General features: G+C 32.6%; 1 protein-coding gene across 4 annotated transcripts in view; it reads left to right on the top strand.

The window, feature by feature from the left end:
• The window catches only part of LOC107441010 (glucose dehydrogenase [FAD, quinone]), a 37,013-nt gene extending 11,583 nt beyond the window's left edge, over nt 1-25,430 (top strand). For all 4 annotated transcript variants that reach the window (XM_043039166.3, XM_043039168.3, XM_043039167.3 and 1 more), the window contains 8 exons: nt 1,299-1,430; nt 2,806-2,927; nt 5,898-6,065; nt 7,154-7,304; nt 11,603-11,754; nt 15,672-15,849; nt 16,556-16,778; nt 25,195-25,430. In XM_043039166.3, the coding sequence (XP_042895100.2) occupies nt 1,299-1,430; nt 2,806-2,927; nt 5,898-6,065; nt 7,154-7,304; nt 11,603-11,754; nt 15,672-15,849; nt 16,556-16,778; nt 25,195-25,330 (1,262 nt within the window). In that variant the 3' untranslated portion in view covers nt 25,331-25,430. The remainder of the gene's footprint in view (nt 1-1,298; nt 1,431-2,805; nt 2,928-5,897; nt 6,066-7,153; nt 7,305-11,602; nt 11,755-15,671; nt 15,850-16,555; nt 16,779-25,194) is intronic.
• Nucleotides 25,431-25,843: the final 413 nt, after the last annotated feature.

Here is a 25,843-nt window from a genome sequence, read left to right as displayed (position 1 = left end):
CCATGATATTCAGGACAAGGCTTGAGGTACCTTTGCTGAGGGCCTGTAAGGCAGACCTGCAGTCGCTGAAGATGGTGATACCACTAAGCTGCTCCGAAGGTTCAAGATTGATGTACGTTTCGATAGCCGTAGAAACAAAGAACGATGAAGTTAAGTTATAAAAACAATTTTTTTTTTTTTTTTTTTTTTTACAAAGAACGATGAAGTTAAGTTATAAAAACAAATTTAACGGCATGTGATTACAATAAGTGTTCAAAACAGTGGCCGGCAGAGGCTTTGCATGCAGTACAACGGCGAAGAAAAGATAGGCGAACATTCTGAAACACACCAGGCACATCACGAACTTTCCCTGAAGCGGCGAAACTTGGCGACAAGTAAAGCAGCGCAGTAACTCGCAACAGGAATGGAGTTTTCCCGTTTGCATAAAACAACTTTTCAAATTTTTCAAATGCGCCTGCTCCTTTTAGAATCACCCTATGTATATATATATATATATATATATATATATATATATATATATATATATATATATATATATATATATATATATATATATATATATATATATATATATATATATATATATATATATATATATATATATATATATATATATTATTCCTAACTAAAGTTTTCTTACCTTACAATCTATGAGTCTTGTTGACATGATTTGGCAATCTATGAGACTTGATTTCTTCGATTTTGCATAAAAAATATCTTTGAAACAATTTCTTATTTGTCTAGACAGTAGTGATTAAGTTTCTCCCTTACTTACATTTTAGTTTAATACAACGTATTCAATTTTTGCGAAAAACAATTTATTACCGACGTGTCCTTTTGCAATTGGTAAATTTTGTTTATTTCGCAACCTAGTATAAAGAATGTTTGCTTCACACTTAAAATAAGAATATAAAGTTGGAAAGAATATAGAGCATATGAAGTTCCTAAACTAGACCTCGATTTTGTCATAAAATATGGTACAACGATATGTCAAGCAAAAGTTCTGCCATTTTAAAATTGCTTAACACTGTCAAAATAGCAGTGTGAAATCGTTCGTTAAAGCAATCACTTCGGTAAGAATGAGATAGATTAAAGGTCTTGCCCATTGCTGAAAATTTCAATGGGTGTTGGCGCTTCTGTATTGCTCCAAAAGCCGACCACTTTGAAACCAATTAAATATATTTATTGGTAAATGTCAATTTTTTGTTGTTAAATTTCGCCAACTTATTTATTTTTAATAAAGTTAGATTAAAAATTGTTTGTCCTGTTTTTTTTTCCTTTCACACTCTGTATAACAGAATACCATTCTACTGGGGGACCAATGGCAGTTGAATCTCCAAATTACCACCCTATTATTGAAGATCCGATATTTGAAGCTGCTAGAAATATGGGGTACGAAATCGTTGATCCTAATGCCGAGAAACAAACTGGTAAGTCAAACATAATAGCGTTAAATTTATTTCATACTACTTTTAATCTCAAAAGAAGGGCGCCTGTGTGACATTTCAGAGAGATGAGTTCTCTGTCAACAACGAAAACTCATCTGAAAGGCCGGGATAGCTCGGTCGATGGGGCGCTGGGCCCATGTCCGAGAGTTCGTGGGTTCGAATCCCACCGGCCGAAGACTCCCCGTGTAGTAAAGTGACTGATGCACGTTAAATCTGTCAAGTCGCAAAAGTCCTCCTTGTTCCCATAGCAAATCAATACCCTTGGGGGTACTGGATTGGAGATCGATCGTTCTCTGATTCAGGTCAAAATTACGATCTGTGGATGAATGAATGGATGTATGAATGGGTCCGCCTTACAAAACTGGCGTGACGTCTGGTGTGGCAGAAGTCGTATTCTTGGCCATAGATGGCGCCACTGAAAAACAAGAAACGCACACTCTGCCTTAAATTTGCTCGGTTTCACCAAGCAAGCTTGCCCGTGTGGCAAGTGGCATTAGAACCAACAAACCAACCAGACTCATCTGAAGAGTCACACGGCGCCCTTCTTTTTCTGACACAATCGCCGAATGAGAGCGAGCACGTGACTGAGGAGACTTTGATGTTGCAGACTAAGAGAGATAGGAAAATATAACAGCGGGATTGCTCAATTTGTATACTAGCTCTTTGGTACATCCTAAATGGCCTATGGGATTTGGTGAACATGTTTACATTATAGACTTTACGCCAATTCTTGGCTGTGGTGGCATAGAGTAGCCACGTGACAGCAAATGGTCAATCAGCGAACTAGGCAAATTTTTTTTCCTATTCAAAATCCTTTACTACAACATAAATTATACTTTGGGTCGGAAAGAGTTAATTCTTTACGCAACATATAGAGAGATGAAGAGAAAGAATGTTCTTTAACATTTTCTGCTTGAAAGAAAGCAAAAAGAATACAAACAAATCAGTTGTTATATGTACGTACCTAAGCTAAATCGTTATAGTCAGGGAAGCAGTTATGGAAAATGGGACTACGAACAACATGACCAATCTACGTGCGTGTGGAAAATTTAAGGAGTTGCTAATAATCTCCTTCTATTTCTTCTTAGATTTCTTTCAGCTAACAAACAGGTTTTCCTTTTTTATCTTGCTATATTAGTTCTTTTTATGTTAGGTTTCAATATAGTTTTTTTCCTCACTTAAATATTGATTTAACGTACTTTAAGCTTATTTTTGATATCGATTCTCGAAATATATGCTAAAAGCATTGTACATAGGACACCCAATTAAAGTTTATAACTATATTTTTCAAAATGTAACACGTTAACTGCCTGTTTTCAGTATTTCTTGTAATCCTTGTTTCATGATTTTTTTTAAGGATTTGTGGAAGTTCAAGGGTCTCTTCGTAACATGCAAAGGTGGAGCACTGCGAAAGCTTACTTGGTGCCTGCGGAACACAGAAAAAACTTACATATTCTTACAAATGCTTACGTGACTAAGGTAAATAGATTAACAAGCAATGAATGTCCCAAAAATAAACTAGGGGATATGAAAAATCAGTTCTTAAAGAATGGAAGAAGATAGAAATGCATGGAAGGTTAACTGAATCTGAATGCAAACAATAACAACCTTTCTGAAACCCTTCGCTTATATAATGCCTACTAGGCAATATGTGAACAGGCTTAATATTCTAGGAATGTTTATTATTGGGATTTGAATTTAAATTTACTCGTAATTTTACCATTTATAAGAGTTTTCTTTAATTTATAAATTCTAACAGGTCGTGAGCCTAAAAGAAATTTAAGAAAATTAATATCACAACATAAATAAAGTTTAAGGCTTGCCATGCTTTGAATGCTATCCCTTATTTGATTATATTTGTGTGAAATAGAACCGTTTGTTATTTTTTGGGTAGCACCGGAGCAAGATCGCGGAGTCTTCCGAATTCGTTTGTTTCGTTGAAAGTTAAATTAAAAGAAAGTTAAATTGAAGAATATTGAAAACAATACAAGTACACTATTTGGAAGAAAGTGACGGGTCACGACACTATAACGACTCAAACCCATATTTATTAAAATTAATAGGAGGTAGGGCCTCCATTGGCTGCGATCACAGCTGCAACCCTTCTGGGCATGCTTTCCACTAAATTAGATATAGTGGAAAGAGGAATTTCCTTCCAAATGTTTAATAGGAGGCTCCATAGTTCATCCTTGCTTTTGGGGAGTGGGATGCAGGCCCTCAACCGACGGTCCAATTCGTCCCAGAGATGTTCAATTAGGTTAAGATCAGGGCTCTGCGATGGCCACTCCATGCGTTTAACGTTGTTGTTCACATACCAATCAAGAGTCCTCCTTGCAACATGGGATCTTGCGTTGTCGTCTTGATGCAAGCAATCATCCATACCGTGCGTTGCCCACAAGGTAGGAAGGACATGATTGTCAAGAATGTAACAGTATCCATCGGCATTCATCATACCATCAACCTTCACCAGTGGGCCAGCCCCATACCAGGAGAAACAGGCACATACCATCAATCCTCCTCCACCAAACTTTACAGTTGTCCCGTCATTTTCTTCCAGATAGTGTATAATAATATTGGATGGCGTGCATTTTCAAGCTTAGGAGGAAAGAAATCAATCGGAAGCTGTAACATGGAAGTCCTACGACGAATTTTTACCCCTAGCGCCATCTGCGTTTATCTTTACACGGTGAAACATCCATAGTTTGTTTCGTTCTGCTTAGAACATGGAAACAATTTTTCACCTCAACTCTCATAGTAAGTAACAAGGGACTGATGTTGCTGTTAAGTAAAAGAATCTAAAAGTACTTTTAAAATAACCACCGCTTTCTTCAATAACGTAGCGTAATAGAAGGGCAAAATTTTTTGAAATTAAGCAGAAAGCATTGCTTTATAATTTTGTAGTCTATAGCGTAATCTGATGGCAAACTTTATAAAATTTTAAGAGATTTTAAAATCTAATTCCTTCGTAAAATGCAGCAAAAACTAAGTATCTTACTCTCTGCTTCCAATTTATATATATATATATATATATATATATATATATATATATATATATATATATATATATATATATATATATATATATATATATATATATATATATATATATATATATATATATATATATATATATATATATATATATATATATATATATATATTCCCATCTGCAAATCCATTTCGGGCAAATCCGTGGTCAAAATTATTTACTAAAAAATTCCTTTACTAAACAATTTCCTTTGTTAATTTACATAATTTTTCCACGTGCAAATCCATTTCGGGCAAATCCGTGGCTAAAATTATCAACTAAAAAATTTTCTTTGCTAATTTTTATAATTTTTCCCTGTGCAAATCCATTTCGGGCAAATCCGAGGGTAAAATTATTTAATAATAATTTCTTTATTAATTTTTCCATGTGCAAATCCATTTCGGGCAAATCCGTGCTAATATTATCTACTAAAATGGTTTTTTCTCTTTGAAAATTTATATAATTTTTCCTTGTGCAAATCATTTCGGGCAAATCCGTGGCTAAAATTATTTGCAAAACAGGGAATTTGTGCTTCTCTTTTCTATTTTTTCTTAAATAAATATTTATTTTCTAAAATTATTTATAGTCTTTTTTAAATTATCCAGTATAATATTACCTTGCGCACATCCATTTCGGGCCCATCCTTGGTAACTAACAAATCAATGCACAGCATAACAAATCACTTCAGCAATGCAGTAAGAACAGTACTTTAAAACAAAACTCCTTTAGTTACACTCAATTTGCACTTTTGTTTTCATATTTTGTAATCTGGCAATCTTGTTGCGAAAATATTTTTAAATCATTCTTGAAAAATTTCCCGTTCATGTAAGTACATCTGATTTCACTACTCGCTTTATAGATTTTGTTTTATACTGTTTTTTCTTTTTATTTTATTTTATTTTCTGTTTTTACGTGTTATTTTTACTTATTGTGTTCTATTTAATTTGTAGTAATTTTTGCAAAAAATTTTTTTGAGTGCTCCTTACACTATTGTATTAATATATTTTGCTTTGGCTATATTGATACAATATCAGAAAGCACTCTTTTTTGCGGATATAATCGTGTGGGCTGATGAACAGATTATATCTTTTATTTTTGGTTTTTTTAAAACAATTCCATCCTTTTTTTTAATCAGTTGTTTGTTATTTTTTTAATTATTATTTTAACCCCTTTTTCATATGTCTACAACTTTCTTTTGTTTTATCCTCATTTTGAATATATATATATATATATATATATATATATATATATATATATATATATATATATATATATATATATATATATATATATATATATATATATATATATATATATATATATATATATATATATATATATATATATTGTCACAAAACTGCTTTGATTAAGTTACTAGTAATTTAATTATTTCCAGTGAAAGTCTCATTTTTCTGTCCTAGATATTGTTCCAGAATAATAGAGCAGTCGGTGTTTCATTTGAAGTGAATGGAGAAATGTACGTAATAGGAGCAAAGAAAGAAGTAATTGTATCTGCTGGTAGTGTGAAAACTCCTCAATTGTTGATGCTCTCTGGAATTGGACCAAAAAATGATCTTAAAAACTTTAGAGTAAGTTTGAAAATACAACTCATTTTCGCGAAGGTTTTTATTTTATTCTATAACCGTCGTTGAACAACCAATCCAATTTAGGGTTTACGACTACTAATGTTAAATTTCATTACCTTGTAATTTTGAACCCTATTTAGAAGACAAGGGAACTTCTGAATTAAGTATGGAGAGAAATTTGCATTCGAGGAGGAATGGTTGATGGAACTAACCCGCATCTGCGCTATATGGAGAGGAAAACCACGAAGACCTCACACGGTTAGCCTGACGACAAGGGACTCTAAGCCATGCTCCATCTGCCACTGAGGATATTTTACGTGAGCATTGTGGTCGGTGTGAGCCGGGTGCGAAATTCGTATCGACCAACCATTGGCGGAATTCGAACCCGATTCACCTCATTGGAAGGCGAAGGCTCTATGTTCTGAGCCACCACGGCTCTAATCACAATGGTTGCCATAATCCGATTTGAACAACGATAAGCTACTTTAACCAATAAGTCTGACTCTGACTAATTGATTTTTTTTTCTTTTATGCAGTGTACATTACACATTTAAACTATAAATCTGGTTGAAGAATACACTTTTTCTTAAGTGCATGTGGAATGAAGTAAAGTCAAAACAAGTACTGATATGAAATTAGAGGATTCAAAATATTGAATGTCTTTATTTTATTTTGTATTTTACAACCGTCGTTGAACAGCTGTTTCAATTTTAAGTTTATGACTGCAAATGTTCAAGTCCGTAGTCTTGTAACTTTGTACACAATCCAGAAGACAGGAGAACTTCTGGATCAAGTATTGGGAAAATTTGCTTTCGTGGAGGACTTTTTGATAGAATGTACCCGTATTAAGGTTATATAGAGAGGAAAATAAAAAAAAACCTTCCGCGGTTAATCTGACGGCAGCCCGTTATCCGTCTATCACTGAGGATATTTTACAAAAGCACTATGGTCGGTGTGAGCCCATTCGTATTGATCAGCCATCACTGTTATTCGACCCAGTGCTCTTGAACTTCCTTATTGAATTATTCTCGTATATTCTTTGGCAGTAAAATTACAATTTAGAAGAAGCACCTAATGCCTGCATTTTTCAGATTCCTGTCGTAGCTGACCTTCCCGTAGGGCACAATTTGCAAGACCACTGTTCAACTCCTATGAATTTCGCTTTGGATTCTAATTTAGAGACTGCAGACGAACAGTTTGCAGATCCTAACATAACCGAGCAATACATCAATCACCGAAAAGGTAATGAATTCATAATTTATTTGAAGGAGAATTTCTAAAGAAATTATTATATTAGTTTTATTAGAAGTAATAGTTTTACTCTGTTTAAATGTTGATGTAATTCAATTCGACATATATTGCTAAATAAAGAGGCCGCCAGTGATGTTTCGACGTTTGCATTAATCTAATCTAATGTTTAGAGAAAATTTCTTTATAATTCCAGTCCGTTGCCGAGCTACTATAAGAAGCTGGATGATTATCTCCTTCGATACTAAACAATTCTTAATGGTTGCAAAGAAATGAATTTGTGCAAGAAGAAAATCCTCTAAAAAATGGAGGACTTAAGCCGTTGTTCCGATCGTCGCTGGTGTTATTTTACGTCATTACCATAACTAAGTTGCCAGGTTACAAAATATGAAATTGAAGCATAATAAAGGTTACTGCGAAATTTTTTTAAGATACGTTCTAACTTATTCTGGTTTGTTTCTAAGTGTTATTGTGTTATTTGTTATATTATTCTGTTAGTTAGTACTGTTTATGGAAGTATATTTTGAAATCATTTTGTAAATTGATCGCAAGTACATGATAGGTTTCTCTAATAGGTTATATTTTGGGGGTTCAGAAAGAAGTTTTATCTTTTCCTTCTTAATTTGCCGTTATTTTAATTTAGTAATTTCTTTAATATTCCTCATTTTTAAATTTTTATTTTGTCCTATGTTTTAGAGCGTTTGAAAAATTTTCTCTTTCATTTTTTTACTCTTTCAGTTTCTGTGTTTTGTCCTTATTTTGATTGTACAGGGTATATATATTTACTGATCATGCACAGTTTATAAAACTGAACCATGACTTTTTTTGTAACAATCTTTATAATAATCCAGTGTGCTTAACCTAAATGAAGTCACCTTAATTTTCGAACAAAACTGGACACAAAGAAAATTAATGAGAATCAAACATATATATTAAGAGACTCTATATCTAAACACACATTTACAAAGAATAACTTACTTCCTTCTCCATCACGAATGGAAAAAAACACCGAACTAGTAAAAAAAGGAAAAAAAAAGGTGTCTTATCAAAATAAAAATACTTCGGATTATATTTACAATACCCACTTCATTTTAATAGGACTTAAAATATGTTTATTATTTGCATATTATTTAATATTGCATATAATTTGTACGTATTTTATCAATCCCAAGAGGACAATAGCATTAATATTATGTCAAGTTACAATGATGACATTTTTCAACTCTGCTTACGGACTGAAACTGTCTCTTTTTTGAATATACCGGCCACATTGAGGATAGTCCTTCAGGTTTTCTTGGGAGTTGAAACCATGAGAAAAGGCAGCTCATTCCTGACATGCACCTTATTATCATAGACACCAAAAGTTAAAAGATTTTTTAACGTGAATGAAGGCATTCTCTTGCTGGGGTGAAAACCACTCTAAGCCGATTTGCCGAAGTTCTTGCCCACCATAAGCAAATCCTTCCCACAGTATTTATGAGCCTTCAAATTACTGTCCATTTTGAAAAGATTTTCTCTTTATCCCTCATCTACTGTTTCATTTTATATTTGATATGTACATACATTGATACAATACAAAACAAATAACTATTCAGCAATTGTAATATACATGCATGACCGTACGTTACACTCATTGGAGTCAGAAGGTATGGAATTGTCGCTAGAAAATTCAGGCCAATTGCCACAGCAAACGACAAACTTCCTTATTTCAAGTATGAAATCACGCTACCAGGCCTGTATAACTGTAAGAGGGGACCATACCCCCTTATAACCCATTTTTTTTGTTTATTTTGCAACCGCTGTTTCATACCTTCCGACTCCAATGAGTGTTACGCACGATCATGCATGTGTATTACAATTGTTGAATGGTTATTCATTTTGTACTGTATCAATGTATGTACAGATCAAATTTCATTAAAATGGGTCCAGTAGTTCTAGAGATAATCAACCAAGTTTACAAATTCTCCTTATTTCTTACAACAGTATGTTAGGTAGAATCAGAAGTGGTTTTATTTCGGTGAGATGCTTCCCACTTTTACTTTCGTAAGGCAGGCAAATTAGTTATTCCATGTAAGTACGTGTTTAGATATAGACTATTTTTATGTATGTTACCGGCAAAGTTTGAAATCCGGCGCTCTATAGAATGCCTGAAACTAGCCGGCAATGTATGAAATGATTTATATTTCACACATTTCCTAGACATTCTATAGAATGCCAAATGAGAAACCGGCAAAGTATAAAATCTTCTGTGGCCAAGCTAAGGTGGTGAAATGGATATTTTGTGCAATATTTGTTTCGAAACTGAAAATAATTGTGACTTAAATGTGAATTTTTTAACAAAAAATTTGATTCTCTTAATAAGAAAGGCGTAAATTATGTTTTGTACAACTTTCATTTTTCTTTATGCATTTTGAATAATTATTTTTTAATTTCACTCTCAGAATAACATTTTTATTTTTAGAAATGAGCATAATTTACATAATAACCTCATCAGGACGTTTTTTTTCATACTTTGCCTAAATAGCATTTGTCATTCTATAGAATGCTTAAGGAAAGTATCTAATACTTCTCATATTTCATACCTTGCCTAAAAACATCCGGATTTATATACAATGCCTAGGCATTTCATAGAATTCCGGCGTTTCATACTTTGGGGGTGACATATATATGTTTGTAATAAAATAAAGAGTTTGTCTTTGTGTCTAAAGAACTGTTTACGCTAACCTTCTAAAGAGAATTCGTAATATAAAAAGAATTCGTTTGGAAGAGATGTTTGAAATATGAAATTTTCTGATAAAACTAAAATTCCAAGCGATTCAATTAAAAAAAAAAAGCATTTTACAGATTGCATCAGTGATGTTCGCTAACTTTCAACTGTCATTAAAAAAAAGCGTTGAGTGTTCGTTCTTAGTTGCTTAATAATTTTTTTTTCTATGTATGAGATAAACTCAAAGAACACTCTAAACATGGTAGCAAATAGCAATTTTACGTCAAACTAGTTTTTCTAAAGTTATCTGAAACAACGCGTTTATACTGTTCATAGTTATGCTTAAGGCGTTTCCATAAAACTGAGTAGTACAAGGGTACAAGTTTTTAAGGAAATCGTAAAAAGTCGTCAAACAGTGGTTGACGTCAATGATGCTTGGTCAATTTGGGAAGCAGGTACTAAAATAGAAATTAAAAAATAAGTTATGTATTAAACAGCAACACTAATAGAAAAAGGGTACAAGTTTTTAAAGGAAATCGTAAAAAGTCGTCAAACAATGGTTGACGTCAATGATGCTTGGTCGATTTGGGAAGCAGTTACTAAAATCGAAATTATAAAATAAGTTATGTATTAAAAAGCAACACTAATAGAGAAAGGGTACAAGTTTTTAAGGAAATCGTAAAAAGTCGTCAAACAATGGTTGACGTCAATGATGCTTGATCAATTTGGGAAGCAGGTAATAAAATAGAAATTAAAAAATAAGTTATGTATTAAACAGCAACACTAATAGAGAAAGGATACAAGTTTTTTAAGGACATCGTAAAAAGTCGTCAAACAATGGTTGACGTCAATGATGCTTGGTCAATTTGGGAAGCAGGTACTGAAATAGAAATTAAAAAATAAGTTATGTATTAAACAGCAACACTAATAGAGAAAGGATACAAGTTTTTAAAGGAAATCGTAAAAAGTCGTCAAACAATGGTTGACGTCAATGATGCTTGGTCAATTTGGGAAGCAGGTACTGAAATAGAAATAAAAAAATAAGTAATGTATTAAACAGCAACACTAATAGAGAAAGGGTACAAGTTTTTAAAGGAAATCGTAAAAAGTCGTCAAACAATGGTTGACGTCAATGATGCTTCATTAAATTTGGCAATAGAAATTTTTGGTGTTGTGCTTATTGGTGCAGTTCTTATAGGTACTTGGAAGTTTCGACTATCACAAGTTCGCCTCGAGCGACAGCATAATACCAAATGATACTGAATAAAGTTAATACTGAAAAAAGTTAATCTTTATTTTGAAGTGATAAGCACCGAAAAACGTGTTTCGTTTATCCAATAACGTGAAGCCCCCCAAAAGTACAAGAAATAATAATAAAGGAATAAAAAATAGAACTGTTTTAGCTTTATCAATTATGTTGGTAAGCTTCATTAATTTATTAATTGTGTTTAGCTCTATTAATCTATTAAATTATTTTAAAAAAGCCGGACAACAATATATATATACCTTGGTTAATGAGGCTGGGCTTGCAACAACTTGATACAAACATGCTTCATAAATTTTATGAGAAACGTATCATTTATAGGCATTTTGGCTGGACCATTTAGTGCCGTTGCTATGGCATTTTTAAGAGGTTCATGCACCAAACCTGAAAAGGATTTTCCAAACTTTGAACTTTATTTTAATTCTGGATCTACGGCTGTCAACAAAGCTCTGTCTGATGTTTTGATACCTGGGGTAAGAAATTATATTGGAATGATTTTTGCATCTTTATTTTACTTGTGGAATAATTTAGTACACATTCGAGAAAATTACTTGTTAAGTGCTCCTTACTGGATTTCTGATGAGCTTTCTTAATGATCAGGATAATTGTTAGTCCTGATTGAGGGTTCACATAGAAGCATGACTTACTTTTCAAATCAAGGCGATCCATATACAGGCGCAGTATTTGATAAATAGAACCATGAGGAGTGCTCCGTTGTGACCGTTTATGTTTATATATATATATATATATATATATATATATATATATATATATATATATATATATATATATATATATATATATATATATATAACGGGAATAATAATTAAAAATATAACAAACAACAGTTTTTTTTAAAAAAAAAAAAAGTAAAAAATAAAAGGATGAAACTTTATTTATAAACCGGAAAAAAAGGTATATCAAAAGATTATAAATGATTTTATCAAGGATATATATATATATATATATATACAGGTATATAACTCTGTCTGATATCTTGATCCCTGGGGTAAGAAATTATATTGGAATGATTTTTGTATCTTTATCTTACTTGTGGCATAATTTAGTACACATTCGAGAAAATTACTTGTTAAGTGCTCCTTACTGGATTTCTAATGAGCTTTCTTAATGATCAGGATAATTGTTAATCCTGATTGAGGGTTCACATAGAAGCATGTCTTACTTTTCAAATCGGCGGTCCACATGCAGACGCAGTATTTGATAAATAGCATTTGAGGGGGTGTTCCGTTGTGACCACCCTTAATATATATATATATATATATATATATATATATATATATATATATATATATATATATATATATATATATATATATATATATATATATATATATTAGATATCCCTTGTTAAAAGTAAAAAAAAAAGCAATAAAAGTTCCAAGAAAAAATTTAAGAGATAGTGTAACAAGAGTGTTATCAAAATCTTATAAATAGTCATTTTAAATTCTGTTTGAGTGCCTGAAAAAAAGCGTTCATCGAAAAGAAGAGTTAAAAAGAGATTAAAAACGTTCAAAATCCCTGCTCCTATTCTGTATCTATTAGTTATTACACATACAGATAAACTTCATATATCTTATATCTATACATGTGTGGGGAAAGACCATTAGGCAAAGGCAACCTCCTTCTATCAAAAGGTATCTCAAGATTGCTTCAAGTTAGCATATACTAGTGAATTGATGTTTAATAATCGTAGTGGTAGTTACGCCACAATACTCATCCACCAGAATTTTATCAGGGATAGAATTCGATGAACGGATACCACTATATGCTGTATTTGTGAAAGGCCGGTAGAGCTGGATTAAGGTCACTGGGTTTTTGCACTTTACCCATGAGAGCTGTATTAAGTTCATAGTTGAGCGTGAGGACTCTCCTGTTTTGCTATTGATACAACTATTGATATGACTTTAGTATGTATCATGTTAATTAGAGTTAAAATCCATTACACATATTAAAGTTTATTTAAGATTTTAATGATTAAAATTTTCTTGATTACGATTGATTCCATTACACTGAGGAACACAATAAGGGGGGGGGGGGAGAAACTAAGACTACTCACCAGGGCGTCATGTCTATTCGATTCAACTGTCGTACTCCAAGACAACGCTTCAACTGACTCCTAAAAGGATGCAAACCCCTACAGTAAGAGGGAACTTCGCCAAACTCACCCTTTGGCTCACTTTATCGAAGTTTTTGGCGCACTTACTATTTTGAGTCTCCTTGCTCTCCATCACTATTAGCAGTCGAGTGTGTGCAGTATCTCGTTGAGTGTAAATGAGACTATGAAGCAATCGCTCTAGGAGGACGATGACGCAGTCACAAATAGCAAGTCAACTATTCAATGTGGACCATACATCGAAGGAGTCGTGATCATATCATGTCCGCAGGTCACCAATGTAGAGGAAGACCATTTGACAATGTCAATCTTCACCTATCAAAGAGTACCTCAAAATTGAATCAAGTTAGCATGTCTTATGTACTACACTGCTAAAAATTACGAGCCACATGGCACCAAAAATCGGTATTCATTTGCTGACTACATAAAATGGAGTTCAGTTTTACCATATTTTGGGATTTAAAATAGCTCCAAATATCAGTTGAAGGTTGCACCAAAAGTAAGTGTTTTGAAGAAACAAAACGCCGATTTTCATTCTTTTTTTTCCTTTATAAAAGCAGAGGAAAGTTTCACCATTATTAGGTATTTTTAAAGAGCTCAAATGCAAGCCAAGGTAGCTATTTACCGTAACAAAACTATTTACCGGAAGTATGTTATTTTATGACATACTTCTGACCATTTTATTCAGCCCACCAAATTTAGAAATTCAGCATAAAAGAAATGAACTCTAATTAATGCAAATAAAACATTTATCTACCTAAATAAGTTGATACTTGAAACAACATGAATTAGTCGTCCCGAAATACCAAAACCGAGTTGCAAAGAAAACATGGCGTCGTAAACAACTATGGTTCAGTTTACAGTCACCATCAAAGTTTTACGTCCTTTACCAAATTTTGGTGCTGTCAGTTGTACCGTGGATGTATTTTTCGATCATACTTCACAATTTATGGTGTAACTAAAATGAAATGATCTTCTTTTTAACTAAATTTTGGGATAATGAGAACCTTTGCACCAAGTACTGGTTAAAGATTTACTAAGTTGTTTTACAGTGTAGTGGTAGTTACGCCACATTGTAACCATGACAGCGCACAATTGAAAATATGGAAAAACAGATAAACAAGTTCTCAATATTGCATGCGAACAACTCAACGTAGAAGGAGGCAAATAAATGTAAAATGTGATTAAATAAATATGAGTGATATGTAACAAGAATACCGCACCTATCGGTGATACAACTCTAAAGATCTTAAGGAAAGTTTAATCAGTATTAATGGGTTTTAGCAATAAAATTTTGTATTTTAGATACTGCTACTGAGCTACACAACTCCGGAATGTGGTGATTGTTTAAAAGCTGAAGAAAAAACAACATCAAAGTCGCTGTTCCATTTGCCAGCTATTAGTGATTACACATACAGATAAACTTCATATATCTTCTATATATACATGTATTTAGAGCAACTTGTATGTTTTAAAAAGTATTATCCACAGATGAAAATTTCGATAAAGCACACTTTCAAATTTTGCAATGGAACACTAGAGTCTCTAGAACACTAGAAATGTATTGATTGCTTGCACGCGTGCTATGTCTAGTTCCTCTCTCTAGATTTAGTCCCTAAATCTAGATTTAGTCCCTAAAAAGACTACTAGAGTTTAATGGAGAAAAATTTGAATTAAAAATATTTTTTATTTGAGGCACACAAGCCAGTTGCAACTTATTAAAAATTTATATTCCTGAATAACCTTTCACGCTATAATAAGGTAAGTAACTGAACTTTGTGTGTGAATCATATAAATTAAATATTTGTTGGAATGAAAACTTTAAGTCGAGTTGCTTATGATTAAACCCATTTTAAGTATACATATGTGCAGCATATATAATTTAACAGGAATATATAGACTAAAAAAAAGATAGTAATGAAAGATAAGACTATAGGGTTATAAGAAAGTGAGTTCGTGTTCTAAATACATTTAGGTTTAATCTACAGTGCAATGAAATTTGTGATAAGACATTAATGATGCAAATTATATTTATCAATTTTATTTTTTGATTTGCAATTTTTAAAACGTAACAGAGCCCTATAATGTTTTATTGTAAAGTTAAATTTTAAATGCGCAATGTTACGCAATTTAGTTTAACAAACACATAATTGTATTTCAATATCAGCACAATTAACTTTTGATTCAATAATTATAAGTTATTGAGAAATCAAATATTGTTTTGTTTAAAAGTAATATTGATATTTTCATTTGAAGGCATATCAACAGATATTTGGACCTTACGAAAATAAGCCTTTTTATCAGTGTATTGCACAGCATCTGCAGCCAAAAAGCAGAGGATATGTAAAGTTAAACTCCACAAATCCTTATGACCCACCAATCATTAATCCTAATTATTACGATGATCCACAAGATCTTAGGGACGTTGTTGAAGGTAAGGATTTTTCGCTTTTCATAACTTTAGGTGCTATTTAACTGCACGGTGTGCAAAATAAAGTACGTCATCAAACTCATAATAAATTGAAAGAGTTAAATGGGTCAATCACTTTCAATGAGGCGAACCGGGTTCGAATTCCGTATCCGGCTTGCATCGACCACAGTGCTGACGTGAAATATCCTCAGTGGTAGACGGATCATGGGTTACTGTACGATTTCATGATACAATTATTATATAGATAGATAAATAGCGGAGCCATAAGATTGATTGTGGTAATTTTCAAATATTATGAGTTACCTGGAACAACAGTATTATACCAGATAATACTGAATACAGTTAATCTTAATTTTGATAGGATGGACTGAAAAGCGAAATTAATGGAGAAATGGAACTAATTCGTTACGGTGCACAGCAAAAAGTTGTCATACTATTGCTCACATCTATGATGCATAATTTTGTTAATTTGTAATGGTAATGCGTGCAGTTTTAATAGGTTCCAAATATGCTTTTATATTGGTACAACGTGTTTTGGAGTAAATTTGGTACCAATTACAGCTGCACCAATGCTGTACATTTTTATGATTATCATTTCTATATAACAAATTTATCACCATATGATAAATTTGTTTTATAGATACATATGTACATGAGAAAGTAGCTTGACTGTGGTAAATTTTTAACAATTAATTTTTAATTATTGCAGGACTAAGAGTTTGTTACAAGATCGGAACTAGCAGAGCAATGCGAAAAATTGGATCAAAACCTTTTGCTACAGTTTTTCCTGGCTGCGAAAGGTTTTTGCTGAATAGTGACGAATATTTCGCGTGCATGGCAAGATCATTGGCAATTACTATAAGTCATTATGTTGGAACTGCAAAAATGGGTGCTGTAGACGATCCAAAAACAGTAGTTGATCCTCAATTAAAGTAAATTTTTCTTTTGAGCTTACTTTCATAAATAAAAAATAAAGTAATGAAGAAAATTAAAAAAAAAAAGCATTTATTTAGTCAAAATATTTTTTCTTGCAGTTCTCTATATCCCGCTATTAAAGGTTGTCCCAATATTCAAGCAAAATTTGAATTTAAATTTAGCAGTGGCTCAAAAATTAAATGTTCCTATCATTTTCAGCATTGTTGAGTCATTTCTGAGTAGTTTAAATTGTTGTTTTAAATAAGAACTGGCAGCTCAGATTATGGAATCAGACCTTTTGTTTTATTAAGTCGTCTAAGGCTTATAGCTCTAAGTTCATAATCAACCAAGCCATGAATGCAGAAAATGATAGCTGGATAACGAGATTCAATCACAGTTATAATCAATCATACTAAGATTAATTCAAACTAGCATTAACAGAGCAAATGCGAAAATAAATGAAATATTTTAAAATTATTCACCACAATTGACAGATATTCAACAATTAAAATATGGTTGGTTGGTTGGTTCTAATGCCGCTTGCCACATGGGCAAACCTGCTTGGTGAAACCAAGCAAATTTAAGGCAGAGTGTCCGATTCTTGTTTTTCAGTGGCGCCATCTATGATCAAGAATTGGACTTCTGCCACATCATACGTCACATCTGTTTATAAGGCAGACCCAATCATGCATCCATTCATTCATCTATAGATCGCAATTTCGACCTGAATCAGAGAACGATCGATCTCCAATCCAGTACCCCCAGAGGTATTGATTTGTTATGGAAACATGGAGGACTTTGCGACTCGACGCAATTTTAACGTGCATCAGTCACCAACTACACGGAGAGTCTTCGGTTGACTGGGTTCGAATTCACGATCTCTCGGACATGGGCCCAGCGTCCTACCGACCAGGCTATCCCGGCCCACAATTAAAATATAATTATTCTCATAAAACTAAAGGTATATTTTGAAATGGGTGAACTTTTGTTTCTGTAGATATTTCATAGCATGGAAGAGAATAATAATATCCAGCCGATTGCAAAAAATCTACAATAGATGTGCATAATTTGCAAAAATTGGTGTTCTCGGAACGGAAAATAATTCGAAAATGGCATTGATGTGCTGAGCTTGGTTTGCGATTTCTTCTTTATTAGTGTTTGTGTTAGACATCTCTTTTCAAAGTATATATCAATGTTTAATTTGATGTTAACATGAAATAAAGTGATTTTTAGCAAATTTCCTTAGATTATTATTCAACTCGAAATTCGAAGAGATACAGATATTACAGAATTAAGTAAAAGTCGGAGTCAAAATCTTTAACTACAACTTTATAGCTCTGGTATAGACTGTTCATAGACTATTGCGACTTCAGTAGTCAGAACAGTGCCGAAATAGAACAGCTCAGACTGTAACATATGCCTCAACCCTTAAAGAAGCTAAGCTTCGGGATCTTCATAATGCCCAGCAAGTAGACAGAAGTCTGGTTCAAGAAGCACACTCAATCCTGAACGAACTTAAAAACTTTGTAGAACTTTTAAAAAACAATGAAGGATCCAATCTAATTCGCCAACTAAAAGCAATAGCAGAAGCCGTAAAATCAACCCAATCCTCAACGACTGATGAATAAAGCCACTTCTAGTAAAGCACCACTTCACATTATTGACTGGAATGCAAACGGAATTTTTAACAAAATACACGAACTTAAAGATTTTATTTCTGAGTTTGACCCGGATATTATGATTATCACAGAGACTCATCATAACAAACAGCATCACATAAAAGTTGCCAATTATACAACCTATAGGTGTAACAGGAATTTCAGAGGTGGGGGAGTTGCCCTCCTGACGAAGAATAGCCTAATGACAACAGAATTTAACAAATCAAACCAAGCTGGGTATGAACAAATCTCAATTTTCTTAACTACGGTAACAAAAGCATCAAGATCACTGGAATTTACAATGCTCCAGGTAATACTCTCTCAGACGATGACATCAGACAACTTTTCCCAGCAAACATGGAGACAATAGTAGCTGGAGATTTTAACTCGAAACATACAATATGGGGTTGCAACAGAACCAACCGCAACGGATTACAGCTCAAGAAACTTGTGAATAAGCACGCACTCACTGTCATCGTGCCATTATGTCCTACATATCTACCAAACATGAGAAATCAAAGACCGGACATTCTCGACTTTTCCATTTCCAATTTGAATACACCCATAGCAGCTGACGCTGTAAATGCATTATCTTCTGATCACCTTCCAGTCTACATCTCGATTGGGATATCCTTAACACAGGACAGTAAGAAGATCACTAGAACTGACTGGAATCTTTTTCAAAATATTCTCTCATTAAATAAACCTAGCCTTGCAGCTCTAAAGACTACCGAAGAAATTGAAATACAAATTGCTACTCTTCAGAATGATATAATAACTGCCTCAGAAAACAGTTGATAATAAATCAACTACATCGAAAAAACTCACTTCAAATCATCTTAAACTTCCACCTGAAATCAAGTTTTTAATCAAACAAAGAAACTGGTGCCGAAGGAAATACCAAAAAAAACTTCTGATCCAGACTACAGAGAAGAGATGATTAATCTTAACAAGCAAATACACAAGAAATGCCGTTATTACAGATGAAGACAATGGGTAGATAAAATCGAATCGCTCAGTACGGAGGATAATTCTGTCTGGAGAATGATGAAGCCACACCTCAAGTGGATAAACCTTTACATAAAGATACAGGGTATGTCTTCACAGCTCAAGATAAAGCGGAAACTTTTGCTGACTCTCTAGAAAAACAATTCTCTCTAAACCCGGATTTCAATCTGAACAATCATAATCTGGTTATTGAAGATGTTAAGCAATTCAACTTAACGCATTCATCTCCAGAGATAATCGAACCGACCAACATCGAAGAAGTTATAAATCACATCAAAAAACTAAAAATAAAAACAGCTCCTGGTTGTGATAATATCAAAAACAAGATGATCAAGCTACTACCAAAACAGTATATAAAACTAATAGTTCATATCTACAATGTTTGCCTTACCTTAAACTACTTCCCTGATGCCTGGAAGAACGCAAATGTCATACTTTTCATTAAACCCAGCAAAGATCCTATTTTACCTGAGAGTTACAGACCTATCAGTCTCTTGTGCAATTTAGGAAAGCTCATGGAAATAATTATCTACACAAGGATCATGCCTTACCTTACTTCACTACCAGATGAGCAGTATGACTTTCGGAAGCATCTTGACACAACCAAACAGCTCCTCAGAATTGTCGACTATATTGGTCGTGGACTCCATAACAAACAGAGCTCAGCACTACTGATGTTAGATATCGCAAAGGCGTTTGACAGAGTTTGGAATCAGGGTCTCATCTTCAAGCTTATACAACTGAAATTCCCATCTGGTGTCATTAAAATTACACAGGCCTACTTACATAATAGAACCTTTCAGGTTAATTTTAAAAACATGAAATCAACGAACAGAAAAATAACAGCAGGAGTGCCTCGAGGAAGCATTCTAGGGCCCATATTATTCATATTATTTACCTACGACTTTCCCATCGACAGACAAGACTTTAATAGCATCACAGCACTTTTCGCAGATGATACAGGAATTGTCGTGAAGTCCAAAAATCCCAACATTGCCTTACAGAAACTCCAAGAAAAACTTACGGAAATAGAAACCTGGTGTCTAGACTGGAAGTTTAAAGTCAACGGCCAAAAATCGAAACTACTAATCATCCAACATAAAAGAAAAACTATCCTCCCAAAAAATCAAGTTGTTCTTTTTAACGAAACTATACCCATAGTCAAAAGCGCAAAATATCTTGGTCTGGTCATAAACAGCAAATTCAATTGGAAAGATCACGTCAAAACAGTTATCAACAAAGTACAAGCAGCCTGTCACAGATTACAAATCCTTCTTCAGAACCCCAAAATGGAACTCAGACTTAAACGTTTACTCTTCACCTCGATGATCCGTCCCATCCTAACTTATGCATCGCCAGCTTGGTGCAACATCTCCACATCACTCCTTAAAAAACTCAAAATATGCCAGAATAAAATCCTCAAGAAAATAACAAACGCAAGATTGTTTATCCGCAATAAAAGCATACATCGCGACCTCAACATAGATTTTTTAGATCATCATATTGCAAAGTTAAATTTCAGATTTTTCGAAAAGACCATAAATTGTGACACCACAGGATTCAACGAAATTTTTACTTTTGAAAACTTAAGAGAAGACGTGAACCTCAGACCGATGGCAGCTCATTTTTGTAGTGACGTAATTTTAACTAAACCACATTCCAGTTACCAGTCCAAAAAACATTCCAGTTACCAGAAATAACCACCTTAAAGACCACAATACAAGATGAATGGAAAAAAGGCCGCTAACGGCCCCAGGCGCCCAGATATATTCCGATGATGATGATAGTCACAACGGTCTTTTCTGGTTGAGAGTTCTATCTAAAGAATGACGACAAGTATTTTACTTCCTTAGCAAAATGTTTGGCATTATTTACTGTTATTCCTTTTGTTGGTGCAGTAGAAATTGGTACTGTAATCGATCCTAAAACAGTAATTGATCCTCCATTGAAGTAATTTCTTATTTTTTGTTTACTTGAAAAAATTTAGATAACTTTTGGCACTATTGTCTTTAAAAACTGAACAATTCTTTTCTGCTGCCTATGAGCCTATTCCAACATGAACCTATTTCAACTGAAATATTTGAACAATAATCTGCGAATTTTATCCTCAGATTGTACCATGCGATTGCTTCAAGTGATGGTTGTTTTGCAAAACAAAATTGCTTCATAGTTTATTTTTATATAGCTTACATGTTTTATGATTGTTTGTCGTAGCTAGTAGTTTTCTTAGTTGGCAACCGCATGTGTTAATGAATTTAACGCTGATATTTGGTGAGAAGAAACTGATAGTTAACTAATCAAAGCACAGAAAATCCCACAATTATATCTCTTTTCTTTCTGTTTTTGATCGCTGGTAATTTTCAGGACATTGGGATATACGACACGTTTTCATTTCTTTTATTTATAACTTCGGATTCGTCAGTCATCAATTAGAAGGATTTTTTCTCATCACCAAGTCACGAATTTCTCCATACTATTATTGAAACATTTTTTGTACAAACTCTTATGCGTGGTTTCCTTATTCGAATATGGTAAGCCTATGCCAATTCAAAAATCACGGAAACGAAAATTGCTCAACATAATTCTAGAGATGCAGAAATTCTGAGCAGTATTAATATCAAAATCTTATTCTGACTAACTTTTTGTTTGAAAATATTTTCTGTGCCTCATTATATTCGACAAGATAGGCATCTAAAAACACAGCTGTATAACGAAACAGTGATATTCGATTTCAGATAATATCTGTATCTGAAATGGGCTTTCGCGATTTGTTTTTATCAGGAATTTCTTCTTATTTATTCCAATCGAAAAGGAAAGAATCCAAATAAAATTGCTTTTAGCCTGAATATCACATAAAATGATAAGTCTGAAAATAAATGTAATAAAAATGTCCTTTTTACAGAAAAAAAGAAAAAAATTATTATTTGGTACATAGTAAAAGAATTGATTATCCCGGCACTATTTTGATGATTGCTTCTCAGAATTATGCAATACTTTCCCTTCCTTTAACTTCCAGAAATAAAAAAAGAATATTAAAATTACAAAAATGTTCCTATGACTCACGCGCACGAAAAAGACGCGCGCAGTACATAAAGAAACCTTTATTTAAAAAAAAATCCCCAACTTTTTGCATAGGTTGGAAAGCATTATTAACATAATAAAAAGGATCATATCTGAGAAATAAAAAAAATGTTCCATTATCTATTAGGCTCCGAACACCTAATGCCTATGAACATGATTTAGTCGACTGTTTCAGTAATGTTTCAGTGAGGCATCCGTTTAATGTCTTACCAGTGCAATTATTTAAATGTTTCTGAAACTTCTGATGTATGTAACATCAAATTGTTTGTTGCTCCTTAATAATAAATATTTATTAGTTATTGAAACAGAAGAGTGCAGATTGTACATGAGTGTGAGTTAGGTAAAATGTACAGGATGTTTACTAAAATTTGCGTAAGAAGTATATATTGCTAAAAATACAGTTTTTCATTTAAAATTTGAAATTTTTTGAATTTGCGAAGTATGTGATCTAGCTTTATGAGAGAAATAGTATATCGGAAAATGGAAATGGGGAGCTTCGTAAAATACTCTCGTTTTGGTTGAAATTTTCAATGATCTGTTTTCATAAATGGGGCTAAATTTAGTTGATATGATATTTGATTTCATCTGTCGAAGCGTGGGTATTCGGGAACATTCAGGCATAAGTCTTAAACTTCAAAAAAAAAAAAAAAAATGCTAATCAGCTTCAAATTGTATGTATTATTTGGGAGCTGAGCCCCCTGTTCACCGTCGCTCAATAACACTGAATATTTCTTTTTAATAATTGTTAATTTTTGGCATATAAGAGTTTTTTTTAAAAAAGAAACTTGATATTATTCGCTTAAAATGTATGTACACCCACACAAAAAATTGTAACCTTACTCTTGTGCTCTCACTTTCCAAGTTGAAATATTTCTCTTATGATTCTTTTAAGATCTATTAGTAAACAAGAGTGATTTGTCTAAGAAATCATATTTAAAAATAACATTTAAAATTAAAAGTGCATTGTTATAACAAATTTGGTAAGTTTACAATAATTTATAATTTTCGCTCACCAAACTGACGGATATATAAAATACAATTTTTGCATGCACAGCACTGTGAATGAGGCTGATCGTTAAGTTCTAAATCATTTAACAAATCTCTCCAACTGTAATTAATAATAGTATATAAATATAATTTAGGTAAAAAATAATAATCATAAAATGGATAATAAGATTAGACTCCGATTTAAATAACTTTATTTCAGAATGTAGGGCTGAGTTACGTCATAAAATTATTATTAATAATAATAATAAAAAAATTATCTTAGTTTCAAGCTATTAATTTAGAAAACATTTAAAAACAAAACCGTAATAATAGCAGTACAAGTAAATACCGTAGGTCAGTGTTTCTCAAAGTGTGGTACAAATTGTTCCCGTACCCCCAGGGGTACGGGAACAATTTAGCGGGGGTACGAGTTCTTATGTGAAATATTTTGAAAGAAACGAAAATTCCAAAATTTTTTATTTAAAAGCAAAGCGAATAGGCTATTTTTTGCAAAGTTAACAGTTAATAATTAGTGGTGACCATAGCCAGTTGTAATTTTTAACTTTTGTGCAATTTTTTTATAGTAAAAATTACATTCATTTTTTTATTAGTGGTACACAGCGTTACGAGAAATTTAGAAATGGTACAGAAAAGTCATAAGTTTGTGAAGCACTGCCTTAGGGATACAGAATTAGGGATACAAAAATATTTATAGGAAAACAGTACTGTTATGAAATTTACGCTTATGACAACCAAAACAATACAGAAATCGATGCAGGAAAACTGGATCTTACCATGTGATTTTATGGCAAATAAAAATGCATCGATAACTACGGAGAATTGTGTTTGACCATTATGTTTTTATGTTACATAGAGTTATGGAATCTCATAGGCCAGATCTGTTCACCAAAACTCGAAATATAAGACCTAGAAAGAAACAATGTTGAAAGTATCATTTAACATTAAAAAGTAAATTTTTTATTAATTTTTAATAAGCCTGAAGTATTAGTGGGACTGGAAAGTAGCGTCGTTTCGGTGCATTTGATATTTGCTATCAAGATCAAGATTATTTTCAATTAATAATGTATTCACCCTCGTTAGTAGCAACCTTTCAAAGCCTGATTGAAAATTAATCGAAATGGCTCGAAAAAAATAGGTTGGTTTTTAAGACTAACTAATATTTAGTGCTCCTAAAGTGACATTAATTTCCGGTTCACCTAATACTAAATGTTAATGACAGTCGCTCTTTATGCTTTTTTTTGTTAGAAATACTTTGAACACGCATTTTCGGTAAAAAATTAAATTGCGAAAAAACTTCATACATAAAATTCATGAATTTTAGGTAATTTTTTTATAAAATAAGTTAAGAAAAATTATAATTCAAGAATTTAATCCTAAATATAAACTAAATTAGACCCTGAGTAAAAATTTTTTTTACTAAAATTAAATCATCAGTATAAAATTTAGTGAAAAAGATGAAGTTTCAGAAAAACTTACTCAAATGATTATTGTAAAAACGAGCTTCTTGTAGAATTAAAAACTACATGTCAAACTTTCAAAACTTTCAAACTATTAAAAAGCTAACAATAACTATTGGTTATGGTATATTTGTTAAGCTTGAAAAGCTTATTACATTCTCGTTAAATGAAATTGGAAATAACATATATTTCGTTCTTATTTGTTCTTCTTCATATTTCAGGGTGAAGGGTATCAGGGGTCTTCGTGTGGTGGATGCGTCTGTGTTTCCCATTCTAACATCTGGAAACACGAACACTCCAACAATTATGGTGGCAGAAAAAGCTGCAGACATGATTAAAGCGAGTACTAATTGCTAGAGACGCATTTCAATGGTTTAATCCAGATTTGGTTTCACAGAGTTAGTTACCTATTCTATTAGCATAAAATTGAAGTCTAATAAATTTGCTTGCTCTCCAATCCAGCTTTGACTGTATAATTTAATTTTATAAATTCCTATTTAAATTTTCACAATAAGTAAAAACTCGTTAAGTGTTTCTCGTAAAACATATTACTTAGTGAAGTGTGTGAAAGTAATTCCTAAAAATGTTTCGCAATTTTGTATTCGTTGCTTTAATAGACGCAATCTTACATTAAAATTTCTGATGAAAGAAAATCTAACTTATTCTTTCTTTAATATGTGTAAAACGGTTAAAAAGTTAGACTCAGTTTTAATTGTATTTATTCGTAAAAGTTGCGGAATAAGGGAATATACATAGTATTACTTTATAATAAAATAATACCACTTTAAGTTGTTAATCTTTTATTATGAGTTAATAATCAAAGTTAAATACTAATGAATGCAGAGAATAATACTAAGTAAAGGTGATAAA

The sequence above is a fragment of the Parasteatoda tepidariorum genome, chromosome 1, assembly GCF_982258835.1.
Source record: "Parasteatoda tepidariorum strain Cologne lab strain chromosome 1, Ptep-v5.0, whole genome shotgun sequence".
Taxonomy (NCBI): domain Eukaryota; kingdom Metazoa; phylum Arthropoda; class Arachnida; order Araneae; family Theridiidae; genus Parasteatoda; species Parasteatoda tepidariorum.
Note: the sequence above shows the minus strand (reverse complement) of the source record. Positions and strands in the feature narration are given on the sequence as shown.